Genomic DNA, 15,150 nt, shown 5'->3' on the forward strand with positions numbered 1-15,150 from the left:
AATGTTGCTCAGTGTTAGAGTTCCACCAGGCTAAAGCTCCATTACTATATATATATACATACATACTTGGCAGTGGGAGCCTTTTCTTGTCTTTGAAGGTGGCAAGAAATACTGATTTATCCACATTTCACATTCAAAGGATTTTTCTCCAGTAAATTTTCTACATATTTATGAGGGAAACAGTAGTAACAGTAGACTTTGCCAATTGTTTTCATGAGCAAAATCTCTCTACAGTATGTGTTCTTCAATGGGTGTAAAGATGAGGTGATGTAGCAAAGGCCTTTTCACATTTTTGATATTCATAGGGCTTCTCTACAGTATGCAATTTTTCATGTTGGTGAAGGTTAGAGGATGTAGCAAAGGCTTTACCACATTGTTGACATTCATAGGGCTTCTCTCCACTATGTGTTCTTAAATGATTTTGAAGGTAAGAGGACCGAGTGAAGGCTTTGCCACATTGTTCACATTCATAGGGCCTCTCTCCAGTATGAGTTCTTTTATGTGTTTGAAGGTGAGAGGACTGAGTGAAGGCTTTTCCACACTGCTCACATTCATAGGGCCTCTCTCCAGTATGTGTTCTTAAATGATTTTGAAGGTAAGAGGACCGAGTGAAGGCTTTGCCACACTGCTTACATTCATGGAGCTTCTCTCTTGTATGAGTTTTTACATGTACGTGAAATTTACAGGATCTAGCAAAGGCTTTTCCACATTGTTTGCATTCATAGGTCTTCTCTCCAGTATGCGTTCTTTTGTGGTTTAGAAGACGAGAGGACTGAGTGAAGGCTTTGCCACACTGATTACATGCATAGGGCTTCTCTTCAGTGTGAGTTCTTCCGTGTCTGTAAAGATCACTGGATGTAGCGAAGGCTTTTCCACACTGCTTACATTCAAAAGGCTTCTCTCCAGTATGCGTTCTTCTATGTTTCTGAAGGTCAGAGAACTGAGTGAAGGCTTTGCCACACTGCTTACATTCATGGAGATTCTCTCTTGTATGAGTTCTTACATGTACTTGAAATTGACAGGATCTAGCAAAGGCTTTTCCACATTGTTTGCATTCATAGGGCTTCTCTCCAGTATGCGTTCTTTTATGGTTTAGAAGATGAGAGGACTGAGTGAAGGCTTTGCCACACTGATTACATTCAAAGGGCTTCTCTCCAGTGTGAATTCTGCAGTGTCTGTAAAGATCACCGGATCTAGCAAAGGCTTTTCCACACTGCTTACATTCATAGGGGTTATCTCCATTATGTGTTCTTCTATGGTTTAGAAGATAGGAGGACTGAGTGAAGGATTTGCCACACTGCTTACATGCATAGGGCCTCTTTCCAGTGTGAGGTTTTCCTTGTTTATGAAGCTGATGGGATCTAGCAAAGGCTTTTCCACATCGTTTACCTTCATAGGGTTTCTCTCCAGTATGTGTTCTCTGGTGTATTCTGAATAAACAGGGATGAGCAAATTGTTTCCCACATAGCTTGCATTTAAAACGTGTATTCCCACTCTGCCTTATCGTGTGAGTTGGAAGACTTCTGAGTGTAATGAAGCATTGATCACCTTGTTTATATTCATAGAATTTCTTTCTAGAATGAGTCTCTTCATGTCTCCTCAAAAAAGATGGGAAAGGAAAGGCCTTCCCACATACCTCACACTGAAAAGATTGGCCTCCACTGTGTGTTCTCATGTGTCTTGGAACACCCGGGAGAGAAGAAAAGGCTTCACAACATTTTTGACCTTCATGGGGTTGCCATCCATGAGTTTTTTCATGCCTTTGAATGTCACGGGGACAACTGGTGACTTTCCCACACAGTGTACTTTCATGAGGTTCATCTGCAGATTGTATTAACATTTGTCTCTGAACACTTTCAAGAGAAACCAGAGATTGCCTGTACTGTTTAAATCCACATGGCTTCTCTTCACAGTCCTCGTGCTTGTAGAATTTGATTCCAGAGTGAGAACTGGTCTGCCTATAAAGGAAGGAAGGGCACATGAAGTCTTTTGCACACATGATGCAGTCACTTGGACTTACTCTATTACACTATTTCTATGCCCAGTTAAAAATTGGCATCTCATTGAAAGTTTCCCCAAACTAGCTTCTTTGCCTTTGAATTTCAAGATATAACTTCTTTGAAGAACAATACTCACATTATCAGTGCTTAATTCATGCATGATTTTCTATTTATTTATAGGTTTTAGGCTGACATTACTACTAACATCAGGGAAAGGCTAGAATAAGCTATCATTACTACTAACATCAGGGAAAGGCTAGGTTTTCTGACTTGTACAAAGTGCCTAAATCTAAAGAAATTGAAAGAAAGGAATCTTTCTCAACATAGCTTCCTTATGGCTAATATCCAGATAGTGTTATTCACATACACAATTTCATACCACTTTTTGCATGTCAGCAACTTTGAAAAGACTGAATATCTTTTACAGTTATGTAAATATTTTTGGTAAAAAATTTAAGAAAATAAGTACATTTCAACCTGTGCATATTTCTTTGGTTGGTTTGTTTTAAAATTTATATGATATTCTCAGATTCCCTCCAGGATTTCTCTTGTGACTATAATTACCTAAGATTGCTTCCAGAATTTTCGGCCTCATCTTCAATGTTCTTGTCATTCCATCTGTTTCCTAAAATGACAAACCAGAAAAATCTTTTTATAAATTTTGAGGAGCTAGTAATGCCTTTACGTGCTCTTTATGCTAAATAATTCACCAACTGATTGCCTTTTCAAAGTCTGCATAAATGACCAAAATCTTCATGAGTTCTCTAGTTGATTAATTAAAGAATCATCAATATTACCTATAAATGCCAGGTTTCTGAAGACTTCCAGCATCACGTCTATGTAAAGGTTCTTCTGAGATAGATCCAGCAAATCCCACTCTTCCAGGGTGAAGTTCACAGCCACATCCTCAAAGGTCACTGAGATCTTAAAAATGCCACAAATGTGTAGTGTAGTCCAGGATAGACTGACAACTTGATGAATCTACACTTAACATGCATGCTATTCAGATGATTCTCTGACCTTCTGATTAATTCTACAACTTGGTTCATCAAATCTTTGTGGCACTCAATTCTTCTCAGACATTCCAACACTTGAACTGGGCCACTTGGAAGGCAAAAAGCAAAGTGTTTTATACCCTTCCTTTGGTAAGTTCGCAGTAAGTACGGTGGGCTCCTGAGTCACTCCTCACTTCTGGGTTGGTTGCACCTCTATTACACATCCTAAAAATGTTCTGTGCAGTACAGAACTCATATTAGCACTCCTAATAGTACTTACTCTTAGAAAAGAAAGGCAACTTACTAGGAAATTGCTACAATCATGGATAACAGCATTTGAGAGCAAATTTTCCAACCACAGTGTTACACTGTGCCTACACAGTTAACATAGACAACATGGTATTTACTCATCTCTTGAAACTTTCTGGAAGTCCATTGTTCTATCTAAAAAGAAATTCCTAGAATCAGCCCTTTTTTTACTCACAACTTCTAGGCATGGGTCACAAAGAAACTTCTCTCATAGACAATATAAAGACAAACTTTCAAACAGGTTGTCAGAATTTGTGAACTGGGGATTGAGCTCATCTATGTGGTTACAGCAAGAGAGCAACAAGAAGTTTGAAGGTGCTGTACTCCAGATAAAGACTTTAGTCAACTAGTAAACAAGTACAATAATTAATGAACACAGAAATTTGATAATTTCTTGTGGTCACTTTCAAAGCAGAATGGTGTCATGGAAAGATCACAGGTGTCTTATAAATACCTCAATGGAACAAAGATGTCACCTTGTCCGAACAACAACCTTACAAAGTTTCAGGAGACTCAAAACGGTCTTCTTAATAAACAACAGGAACTACGATTCTAAATCTCACAGCAACAATGAATGTCCAACAGTTGAAAAACTCTTATGAACAGCAGTCAGTTCACTACCATGGGAACTTTCATGTACCTCATGGCCACGTTCTGAACAAAACTCTTTGAGCAAGGAGGGACCACATGTACAATGGATGTCTGTTGTGAAAGAGTTTTCTCGTGCCTGTAATGATGCTGGTGCAAACAAACCTAAGGTGAAAGCATTTCCAGATTGTGCTAAAACAGCAGGGTTGCAACTCAGAATCATCACCTATCTAACACAGTTTGGGTGTTCGACAGGTCACTCCATGTACATTTGTGAGAATGCTGTGAATTCTGTCTGCACAATGACAGAAAAGCCAAAAAGATTATCTACCAGAATGTGCCCCTGCCACTGATACACAACCGTACTCAAGGACTTAAAACAGGTGACCTCCTGAGCAGCATAGTATCAGCAGAGGTGAGCAAGAGACCCAGAGGAAGCTTTCAATGTGCTGGCCTTCTCAGCATGAAAAGATCACAGACACCAGGGGTTTGGATACAGATCACAATGATGGTCCAGGCAAACTGGAATCTAGTTGCAAAGGGCATGACATACCACTATTCTGTAGAAAAAAAAGCCCATTTATTATACATTCAAATGTGAAAGAGTAAAACACTTTTCAGATGCTTACAAAAGGTTTAAACTATTTATTTATTTATTTATTTATTTATTTAGGTGGGGGCAAATTAAAAGAAAAAAAAAATAAGCAGAGATCGAACCCATGGCACTTAACCACTGAGATACATGCTCAGCACACTTTTCCTTTTAAGACAGTACTCACTAACTTGTTCAGGGCCTAGTAGGTGGCTGAGGTTAGCATCTAAATTAATGATTCTCCTCGTTGAGCCTCCCGAGCTGCTGGGATTACAGGCAGGCACCCTGCACCAGTGAAAAGTTAGATTCTTTAAAAAACAATAAGATAAACAATTTTATAAAAATGATAGGCAGTAAATACAAAGATCAGCATGCATACCCAAATGATGCAACAGGGGGCTGGAACTATCACAGCACTGCAATGAAACAGAACAGAACAGAAAGCCGGAAACATTTTGATTCTGTCATCAGCTAGAAGGTAATAGAACCCCAAAATAACCTAACACAAGTATAGCCAATGATCTTCAAAGAAAGAAAGTCATTTACACCCAAGATTGTAGTTATTCCAGGGAGAGGAGCTGCTCCACACATACCTCCAGAGAAAAGTGGAAACACAAGCAGAACCATCAGAACAAGACATCACCATGGCCAAAACCCTGAAAGGATCCCAACAGCTCCATGAGGCAGTCACAAGGAAGAATGGAGAGCGGCAAGCAAAGTGTGACCTTCTCTAGCCCTTCAGACTGACCCTCTCTGGTACAGGACAGAGGCCTGACATCCCAATGTGAGAGCGTGGTCACTGTCTCCAGAGTGCACACAGCAGATCTGATGTAAGTATGGACAATCGATACTAAAATCATTAAGGAACTATGTTAATGTCTAAAACAAACTCTCCCTCTTCTATTTCAGAAGTGATCATTTTGAAAAAGAAGCAGAAATTCCTTAAAAGAAATTAAGTAAACAAACAGCCTGCATTAGAAAATCAGAGCAAATCATTGTTTACTCTCTCAACCATCAACTAAAATCTGATTGAAAAGAAGCTTCAGAGAGAGACCAGACTCCAGAATTCCGGGGTTAAATTTTATATTTATGTATTTGTTTGTTTATATTTTATACCAATGATTGAAACCAGGGGTACTTAACAAATGGGCAATTTTAAAATATTATTTCTAATTTGAGAAGAAAAATTCTAAGTAGCTCAGCACCTAAGATGTTGAGGATGGCTTTGAACTTGGGATCCTCTTGTCTAACACTCCTCAGTTGCTGGGATTACATATATGTATCACTGTGTCAGCCATAGGCTAAACTTTGCAAATAACTGTCTGGAATTTTTAATGTGCATGGACCTGAAACAAAGCAGAAACATACAAAACTGTCCAGAACGAGGAAGACTCTGCAGTTACACCTGAGACAACACCACAAGTCTGTAGAGTCTGACACCACACAGCAAAGAAGCAGACGGGAGGGCTTCACTGGCCATTCACCAACAGCAAAACACACAGCCTTCTCAGGATCACAGCAACACTCCCCAGAATAGGCCACATTCTGAGCCACAAGCCTCACCTCAACAAGTGTGCAACACCAGTGAAATCCTAAGTATGCTCAAAGAACATGGGAGCTAAGCAGAAATGAGATCAGAAGCAGCTGGAAAGCCTCCAGGAAATGGGAGATGCAACACAGGACTCTAAACAGACTCAGGGGAAAGAGGTGATGCAAGGGAAAACTGGACCTTGTTTAGAAAAAAATGAAACGTAAAAGTCCAACATGGGAAACTGCACCGATCTTGTGTCAGTGGTATCTACAGCATCCAAAACATTATCCAAGGGATCCAAAACACATTTCAGAATAAAAGAGAAAAAAAGCAATCATTAAACCTTCCACTTCAGAAAACCAGAGAATGAAAAGCAAGGTAAGTGTAAATTAACACAGGCAAATAACATAAAAGGTATTGATGAAACCACAATCAGGAAGTCAGCAGTCTGCAAAACCAAGTTCTTCATGAAGATCAGCATCACTGATAAACTGAAAGGAGGATAAGGAAACAGAGCACAGGGGTGAGGTTATGGCTCAGTAAAGAGCTTGCCTAGCACCAGTGAAGCACTGGGTTCAATCCTTACCACCACATCAAAGGAAGTAAATAAAACTAAGGCATAAGAAATACTATGACATTAAAGTAAGAAGACAACAGAGGACAGAGAAACTATGCATTAGCATTAAAAGAGCCATTGTTAGCATTCATGGGCAACTTCAAAAATATCATGAACATGTGCTCGATAAAAATTAGATAACTTAGAGGAACTGGCCCAATACTTTGAGAGAAACAATCTCTTATAACTTACACAGAAGTACAGATACACAATACAGATGGGCCCATGCCTATTGAAGAAATTGACTCAATAACTGATTACTATCCAAAACAAAACATAGGGACTCTCAGCGTCTCCAGTTGCTGTGTGCACATGGAGGACCGAGCTAGCTTGCAATAAACACCTCTTTGCTGCTTAAAAAAACAAAACAAAAACAAAAAAACATAGGGCTCTGATACATCAGACAGGCTTCCAAAAGGCGCATAGGAACCACCACCAATTATCTACATTTCTTTTCTAGCATGAAGAAGCAGAGAAAACAACGGTTTCTTCTGAGGCACATGTTACAATATTAACAAAATGAACATGATAAAATAAGGGAGCTATGAATTACTCTCATGGTCATAAAAGCAAAACACCTCCACAAACATTACTCAACTAAATACAAAAATAAATAAAAAGAATCATACAACAATTCCATGAGAGAATTACACCTACGCAAGGTTGATTAAAAATTTAAAAACTAATTAACATCATCCATCCCAATAGGAAGCTAAATAATAAATATCATGGTTATATCAATACTAAAGAAAAAAGTCGAGAATAATGAAGAAATATACTGAAGCTCACAAAATTACAAATTTCTTTAGAGAGAGACATGAACTTTATCTCTATGTGAAATAAGTCAAAGAATTATGAACATCAACAAGATGATATCACGGTTGTAAAGCACAAGGTTAACAAATAGGAAAATTGTTAGCAGCAAGGTGGGCACAGAGGCAATGCCCGGGATCCCTGAACTAGTTGAACTATCTGCAGTGACAAGAGCCAGGAGGATCCCAGCTTTGAGGCCAGCATGGGCTGTTTTACAAAACTGTCTCTAAATAAATAAATAAATAAATAGTACTAAAAATGTAGGTTAATGGTAGAGCACTCTTGAGTCCAACACCCAGGACCAGAAAACAAAACAAAACATTAACACAAACATACACCACTTATTTAGCACACATACACAGAAAGGAAGAAAGAAAGCAACACTCATATATAAAACTGAAAAAAAATCTGTATGACAAAAAGTGCAAGTTTTTAAGGAGAGAAGGAAAGACCCGGCAAACATGTGTAGATATTTCATGTTCATATTGGAGAAGCTTCAGTGTAATCATCAATTATTATCAATGTCAGTTATGGATTCAATAAAATCAAAATAAAATACCTTTTATGTTTCATTTACAGTCATAAAAGGCCCATAACAAAAAAAAAAAAAAAAACCCACAATAATGAAAACTAAATCCATACAATGGACATTATCTGAGGTTCAAACTACTAAAAGGCTACAATCATCAAGACAGTGGTATTTGGCACAGTAGAAATATACTCTACTGATATTTGACAAATAAGCAAAGGAGAAATCACTGCAAAATATACTCTCTAGAAAAGTGTTGCCAAAGCACCTGTACATTAGCATGAAAAGAAATGGAGCATAGTTACTTCACAAATGTCACAAACTCAGCTCCGAGTGGAGACTCGGTTTACAAATATGACACAGGGCTGGAGGTGCAGCTTTAGCAAAGCACCTGGCTGGCACTTAGGAGGCTGTGGATTCTCTACCTACCACCAAAATATTGCCTACCCATCCTCCAACTAAATTCAAAATTTAGAACTTCATAAAAATAACGAAGAAGTACTTACACACAAATATGGACTTGGCATGAAAGCTTCATATGCAATATGAAAAACATGATCCGTGAGTGAAACACTAGTAAACAGAACTTTATCAAATTGAAGTTTCCATTTTTCAAAAGATAAACTTAAGAGAATAAGAAGACAAGCAGAAAAACTGGAAAAATGTTTTCAGAACACACAATAACTATGGACTGGTGTTCAACATACATGAACAACAACTTAGTAAGAAAGCAAGCAACCAACTTAAAACTGGGCAGAAGATCTCAAGAGACACTCACACAGGCAGCACAGAAAGACAGTGAAAACATAAATCATCAAGAACTCTTTCCCTGCTCATGTGAATGGAAAGGAGAACAGATACTGTGGAAGACACTCATGTTCTTACAAAATCAACAGTGTGCACTCTACAATTAACTCAGGGGCACCTTTCAAGAAGTGAATGGAAAAACTACAATATTACTACACGAAGAATATCACACATAAAACGAGCTCTCCACCTGGAGAGATACAGCACCCTTCAATGCAGATGGTAAGTGAAAGAAGCCAGTCTCAAATGGCCAAATGCAGTAAGACTCCAAGTCAACATAGTTCTGAAAAAGGCAACCTTATGGAGGAACTAGCATGACAATGGGTGCCAGAGACTTAGGGCATGTGTACAGAAGAAAGTTTGAAAAGTAAGAAGTGATAAAAAGAAGAATCACAAATTCTCAGGGCCGTGAATCTCTTCTGTATGACCTTGTCATGTAGAGTACATGACACACACAATGATATCACAAAGAGGAGGAAACCTAAGGTAATGTATGATTTGGACTGATGATAATGTGTTGCTTCATTCACACTCTTCATCAAATACACTCAACTGGATCATTAACTAACAGACATCCTACACCAATGCCAGATGTTGAAAACAGTGGAGACTATAAGCTGGATAGAAGGGGTGTATGATACTATGTGTAATGGTTCACTTGAATTGTCACCTTGATTGGATTCAGAGATGCTGATGATAATGAAACATTTGAGTGCTTCTATTAGGGTGTGACTAGGAGAGATTGCCATGTGGGATACCAAAGTGGAGAACGTCCCTAGATGTGGGCAACATCAACCCACTAGGACACTGGCTTGGATGGAATAAGAGTTGGAAGAACAAGGCAGCAGCATCAGAGCAAGCTGGATTCTTTTCAGACGGCTTTTGCACTGCTGCTGTGATCACCTGAAGATATCAGACTTTCCCTTCTTCACTCTTCTAAAGCAGATTCTGCCAGGATATTTCCAGGGAGTGTCCAAAAGCACTGAATCACAGACTAGGGCACCACCATCAAACCCTCTTGTTCTGAAGCTTAAGTATCTTGGACTGCACCTCTCCTACTTCTATAGCTCTCAAGCCTGAAGAGGGCCACTGTGGACTATCCAGCTTCTGGTCATCTAACACAATCTAAAAAACAACTTTTTAAAACTATACTTCCTCTCCATCTGTTCATCTAGAGAACCCTAATACACTATATAAGCCTACAACTACTCTAAGAAATAAACCTAATTTAATAAAGAAGTGGATAAACCACCATACCATAGCATATTCACAAATTATACATAAGAAGTAATATTACATAATGGATATATTTTCCATAATAATGCAAGAACAAAGGAAAGTGGATGACATACACACACACACACACATACACACACAGTATAAAGAAAAGAAAGAAAATGGATTTTCAATACTGTTCTCATCTAGAGAAATGGATAATTTATTTTAAATGTCATTATAATGGGATTCATCCCAGGGATGTAAGGTTGCTTCAAAACACAGAAATCAAGAAACATAATTCATCCTATTAACAGAATTAAACACAAGAATCATATGATCTCTCAATATATGCAGAAAACGCATTTGACAAAATACAGCACAACTTCATGTTCAAAACAGTACAGAAAATAGGGACAGTAGGAACACACCTCAACATTGTAAAACTGTATCTGCTAAATCCAAGGCCAGGATCATTCTAAATGGGAAAAAAATGAAAGCATTCCTGATGTAAATGGAGCAAGATAAGGATGTACTTTTTCACCACTTCTATTCAACATCATCCTTGAAACTCTAGTCAGAGCACTTAGAAAAAAAGAAATGAAAGGAATACAAACAGGTAAACAAGAACTCAAACTATTCATATTTGCTAGTGACAGGATTATATATCTAGAAGGTCCAAAAAATTCCACCAGAAAATGTCTAGATTTCATAAATGAATTCAGCAAAGTAGCAGGATATAAAATCAACAACCATAAATCGAATGCATTCCTATATATCAGCAATTAATCTTCTTAAAGACAAATTAGAAAAACTACTCCACTCACAATAGCCTCAAAAATAAAACTAAATACCAGGGAATCAAGCTAACAAAAGAGGTGAAAAACCTCTGATTTAAAATATAGAATACTAAAGAAAGAAATTGAAGAACACCTCAGAAGATGGAGAGATCTCCCAAGATCCTGGATAGGCAGAATTAATATTGTCAGAATGGCCATACTACCAAAAGTATACAGATTAATGCAATTAATACAATTCCTATTAAAATCCCAATGAAATTCTTCATAGAAATAGAAAGAGCAAACATGAAATTTATTTGGAAAAATAAGAGACTCAGAATAGCTAAAGAACTCCTTAACAAGAAAAGTGAAGCAGGAGGCATGACAATACCAAACCTTAAACTACACTACAGAGCTTTAGGAAAAAAAAAAAAAAAAAAAAACGCTGCAAAATATCGGCATCAAAATAGATTTGTAGACCAAGGTACAGAATTGAGGACACAGAGACAAACCCACTTAAATATAGTTATCTCATACTAATCTAAGGTGCCAAAAACATTCAGTGGGAAAAAAAGAGCCTATTCAACAAATGGTGCTGGCAAAACTGGAAATACATATGTAGCAAAATGAAATTAAACCTCTATCTCTCAACCTGCACAAAAATCAACTCAAAGTGGATCAAAGACTTAGGCCCTAAATCAGAGATTTTGTGCCTAACAGAAGGAAAAATAGGCCCAAATCTTCACACCCAACTCACAGCTCACCCCGCGGGACCTGCGACCCAAATCTTCACACATTAGCCTAGGATCTGAGTTCCTTAACAAGAATCCTAAAGCACAAGAAGTAAAATCAAGAATCAATCAATGGAATGGATTCAAATTAAAAAGCTTCTTCTCAGCAAAGGAAACAATAATGTAAGAAGAAAGCCTACATGATTAGAGAAAATCTTTACCACATGCACCTCTGATAAAGAATTAATCTCTAGGATATATAAGGAACTCAAAGAACTTAACACCAAAAAACCAATAACCCAATCAGTAAAGGGCAAAGGAAATGAACAGATATTTCACAGAAGAAGAAATACAACTGATCAACAAATATATGAAATAAAGTTCAACATCCCAGGCAATTAGAGAAATGCAAATCAAACTACTCTAAGATTTCATCTCAGTACTGTCAGAATGACAATCATCAAGAATGCAGGCAACAATAAATATTGGCGAGGATGTGGGAAAAAGGTGCACTCATACGTTGCTGGTGGGACTGCAAATTGGTGCAACCACTATGGAAAGCAGTATGGAGATTCCTCAGACAACTGGGAATGGAACCACCATTTGACCCAGCTATCCCTCTCCTCAGTCTATACCCAAAGGACTTAAAATCACCATATAGATAGCGATGCAGTCATGTCAACGTTTATAGCAGCTCAATTCACAATAGCTAGACTATGGAACAACCTAGGTTTCCCTCAATAGATGAATGGATAAAGAAAAAGAGGTATATATATATTTAATGGAATATTACTGAACTTTAAAAAACACTGAAATTATGCATTTTGCCAGTAAATGGTTGAAGTTGGACAGTATCATGTTAAGTGAAATTAGTCAATTCTATAAAACCAAAGGACAAATGTTTTATCTAATATGTGGATTCTAGTTTACAATAAAGTCACGGGGCGGGGGCACTACGGAAAAATAGTGTTACCTTAGATTAGGTAGAGGGAAGTGATGGGAGGGGAGAAGAGGGGATGTGGGGATGGGAAAGATAGTAGAATGAAATAAACATTATTATTGTATGTATATGTGTGACTACATGAACAATATGATTCTGCAAGTTGTACACTCAGAAAAATGAGAAGTTATTTTCCATCTATGTATAATACACCAAAGTATATAAATGCATCCTACTATCATGTATAATTAAATAAAATTAAAAAAATTTGAAAAATATAAACTATTTTCTTCAGATATGGTGGTCAGTGCTTTTAATGCTAACAGCTTGAGAAGCTGAGGCTGGAGGATCACAACTTTTAGGATAGGCTGGGTAACACAGCCAGATGCTGTCTTATATTAAAATTTAAAAGGGCTGGAGATGAAGAACAGTAGAATAAATCAGACATTATTACCCTATGTGCATATATGACTACATGACCGGTATGAATGTACATTATGTACAATCAGAAAATGAGAACTTTCACTCTATTTATGTATGATGTGTCAAAATGCATTTTACTGTCATGTATAAGTAACGAAAACCAAGTAAAATAAATAAATAATTTTCTGCAAAAACCAACAAAACAAACAAAAAGGGCTGGGGATGCAGCCCAAGATTCAGAATCCCTAGTACAACTAACCAACTGCTTTATTTTCTTCAAAGCAGTTATTTTACCCAGACACGGGATGTGCCAAGTGATGGTTCTTTACCCTCAAGTATGATATTCAGAGACAGAAAACAAATGCTTTCAAAAGTGTTATTCTTGCCAGGGATACTGGAACAGGCCTATAGTCCCAGGGTCTCAGGAGGCTGAGCAGGAGGATCACAAGTTGGAGGACAGCGTACAAAACACCTGGAATAAGATCTCAAAATTTTAAAAGAGGAAAAATATGCGTGGCTGGGATTTCACTGATAAAGCTTCTCTAGTTTTGATCCCCAATAGAAAAACAAAATATTCTTTCCAATATTTCTCTAGAGGAAAAGTGAAAATTTCATTTGAAACACAGGAGGAAGAGCAGATATTTATGACGGGAAGTGGAAAAGATGGTGGCATTTTAGAACGCAGGAGGCAACTGCAGTTTGAAAGACCTACAGCAGCTTTCAGGGGAACTAAACTGGGGGAAGGAAAGTGGATTTGGGATCCTGCTTCCTACACGCTTGGAAGAGTGGGTGCGGGCCACCAGCAGGGAGGGGAGGGGAAGCTGGGGACCTGAGCCGCCCATTCAAAAATGGAAGCCAAGGGACAGGGCCCAGGGCCACCTGCCAGTGGGAACTGGGCCTCAGGCTCCGCAGCTGACCTCAGGGACCAGCCCACCCCTAGGGCCCAGAGAGCAGAAGCCCAGGGCCATCCGCCATGGAGGACTAGGCTGCACCCTCTGCACCAACCTCGCGCACCCAACACCCAGCTCACCCCGCGGGACCAGTGGACAGAGGCTTAGGGTCAGTCGCCAGGGAGGTGACTTCAAGGTTCTTGCATCCAGCCCAACCCCCAGGACCAGGGGACAGAGACCCAGGGCAACCTCCAGAGGAGACTCGGCCAGGCTCTGCAGCTCCCCCGTTTGCGGGGCCCCAAGGCAGGTGCTGACCCCGTGGCTCCAGCCCTGGACACAAACTCACCATTTTTGTCTTCCTGGGGGACCCCGGGTTCTCTCGAGGAACCTCCGGGAACCAGAGATGGAGGGGGCACAGGCTGCTCAGAGTCACCCAGGCCTTTCTGGCAGAGCACGTGGGGCCCGGAAAGGGAGGAGCCGAGTTGGTCAGGAAGAAAAGCTCGCGAGATTTCCAGAGCCCGCCCTTTCCCATTGTTGTCGGACCTGATTGGACACTTCCACCCCAGCGTGTCTGATGGGCCGCCCTTAGGCACGCCTCTGCATTGTGACTGACAGCTGAGTTTATCCAATCACTACCTAAAACTGGATGGAGTGGCAGATCCTTGGCCCCAGCCCTTTTCAGGTGAGACTTTTTAGCTAGACTGAGAACGACACCAGGTGGGAAACCTTTGCTTGGAACCTGGTACAGTTGGGAACCTGTGGGATTGAGCTCTGGCTGAGGGAGACTGCTTTCCCACCATGGGTGATGCCCTGGGTTTTAACCTCACCACAGAAACAAACAACGATTAAAACAAACCAATAAAAAAGGTGACTTGGTGGGTGGCGGAGGCAGGAGGAGCCCAAGGTTCAGGTCAACATCTAAAAACAGGGAGATCCTAGCTGAAATTAAAATAAAGAGGGTTGGGGATCTAGCTCAGAGGTCAAGGCCCACAGGGATTATCCCACAGAACCTCAAAGAAAAAGATACCTCTATGCATATATAGTGTCCCCTGGTGCGACCTCAGGCAACTGAGCAAGACAGTCTCAAAATTCTTGAAACAATATTTAAAGATATCACATCTATCACACTTGTATGATATCTAAAAATGCAACGAGTTTGACAATTATTTCAGTAATTGTCCTCACCTCCTGGCCACTGATCTTATGAGGAGGTAGCCTGAGCAATTGGTGTTGGTGATTTGGCTCAGTGTTCTCTCCCCAGCAGAATGGGGGTGGAAGGAAGGCAATGTGCCCTGGAAATAAAATGAGTGCCTTGTGCTTAATGTAGGTGCTCTACATTAAGACTTTGTGAAGTCTTCCACATGTGGCACACTGTCCCGAATTCATTCTACC

The 15,150-nt window shown here is 39.4% G+C and overlaps 1 protein-coding gene across 1 annotated transcript; it reads right to left on the reverse strand.

The window, feature by feature from the left end:
- Window positions 1–244: 244 nt before the first annotated feature.
- On the reverse strand, window positions 245–14,290 carry LOC139703335 (zinc finger protein 120-like). The gene is made up of 5 exons (XM_071606657.1): window positions 14,105–14,290; window positions 2,798–2,924; window positions 2,565–2,625; window positions 1,010–1,430; window positions 245–925 (listed from the first exon to the last, which is right to left on the reverse strand). Exons 1-5 carry the CDS (start codon window positions 14,288–14,290, stop codon window positions 245–247), a joined length of 1,476 nt encoding a protein of 491 aa, XP_071462758.1.
- Between the last annotated feature and the right edge of the window lie 860 nt (window positions 14,291–15,150).

The sequence above is a fragment of the Marmota flaviventris genome, chromosome X, assembly GCF_047511675.1.
Source record: "Marmota flaviventris isolate mMarFla1 chromosome X, mMarFla1.hap1, whole genome shotgun sequence".
NCBI lineage: Eukaryota > Metazoa > Chordata > Mammalia > Rodentia > Sciuridae > Marmota > Marmota flaviventris.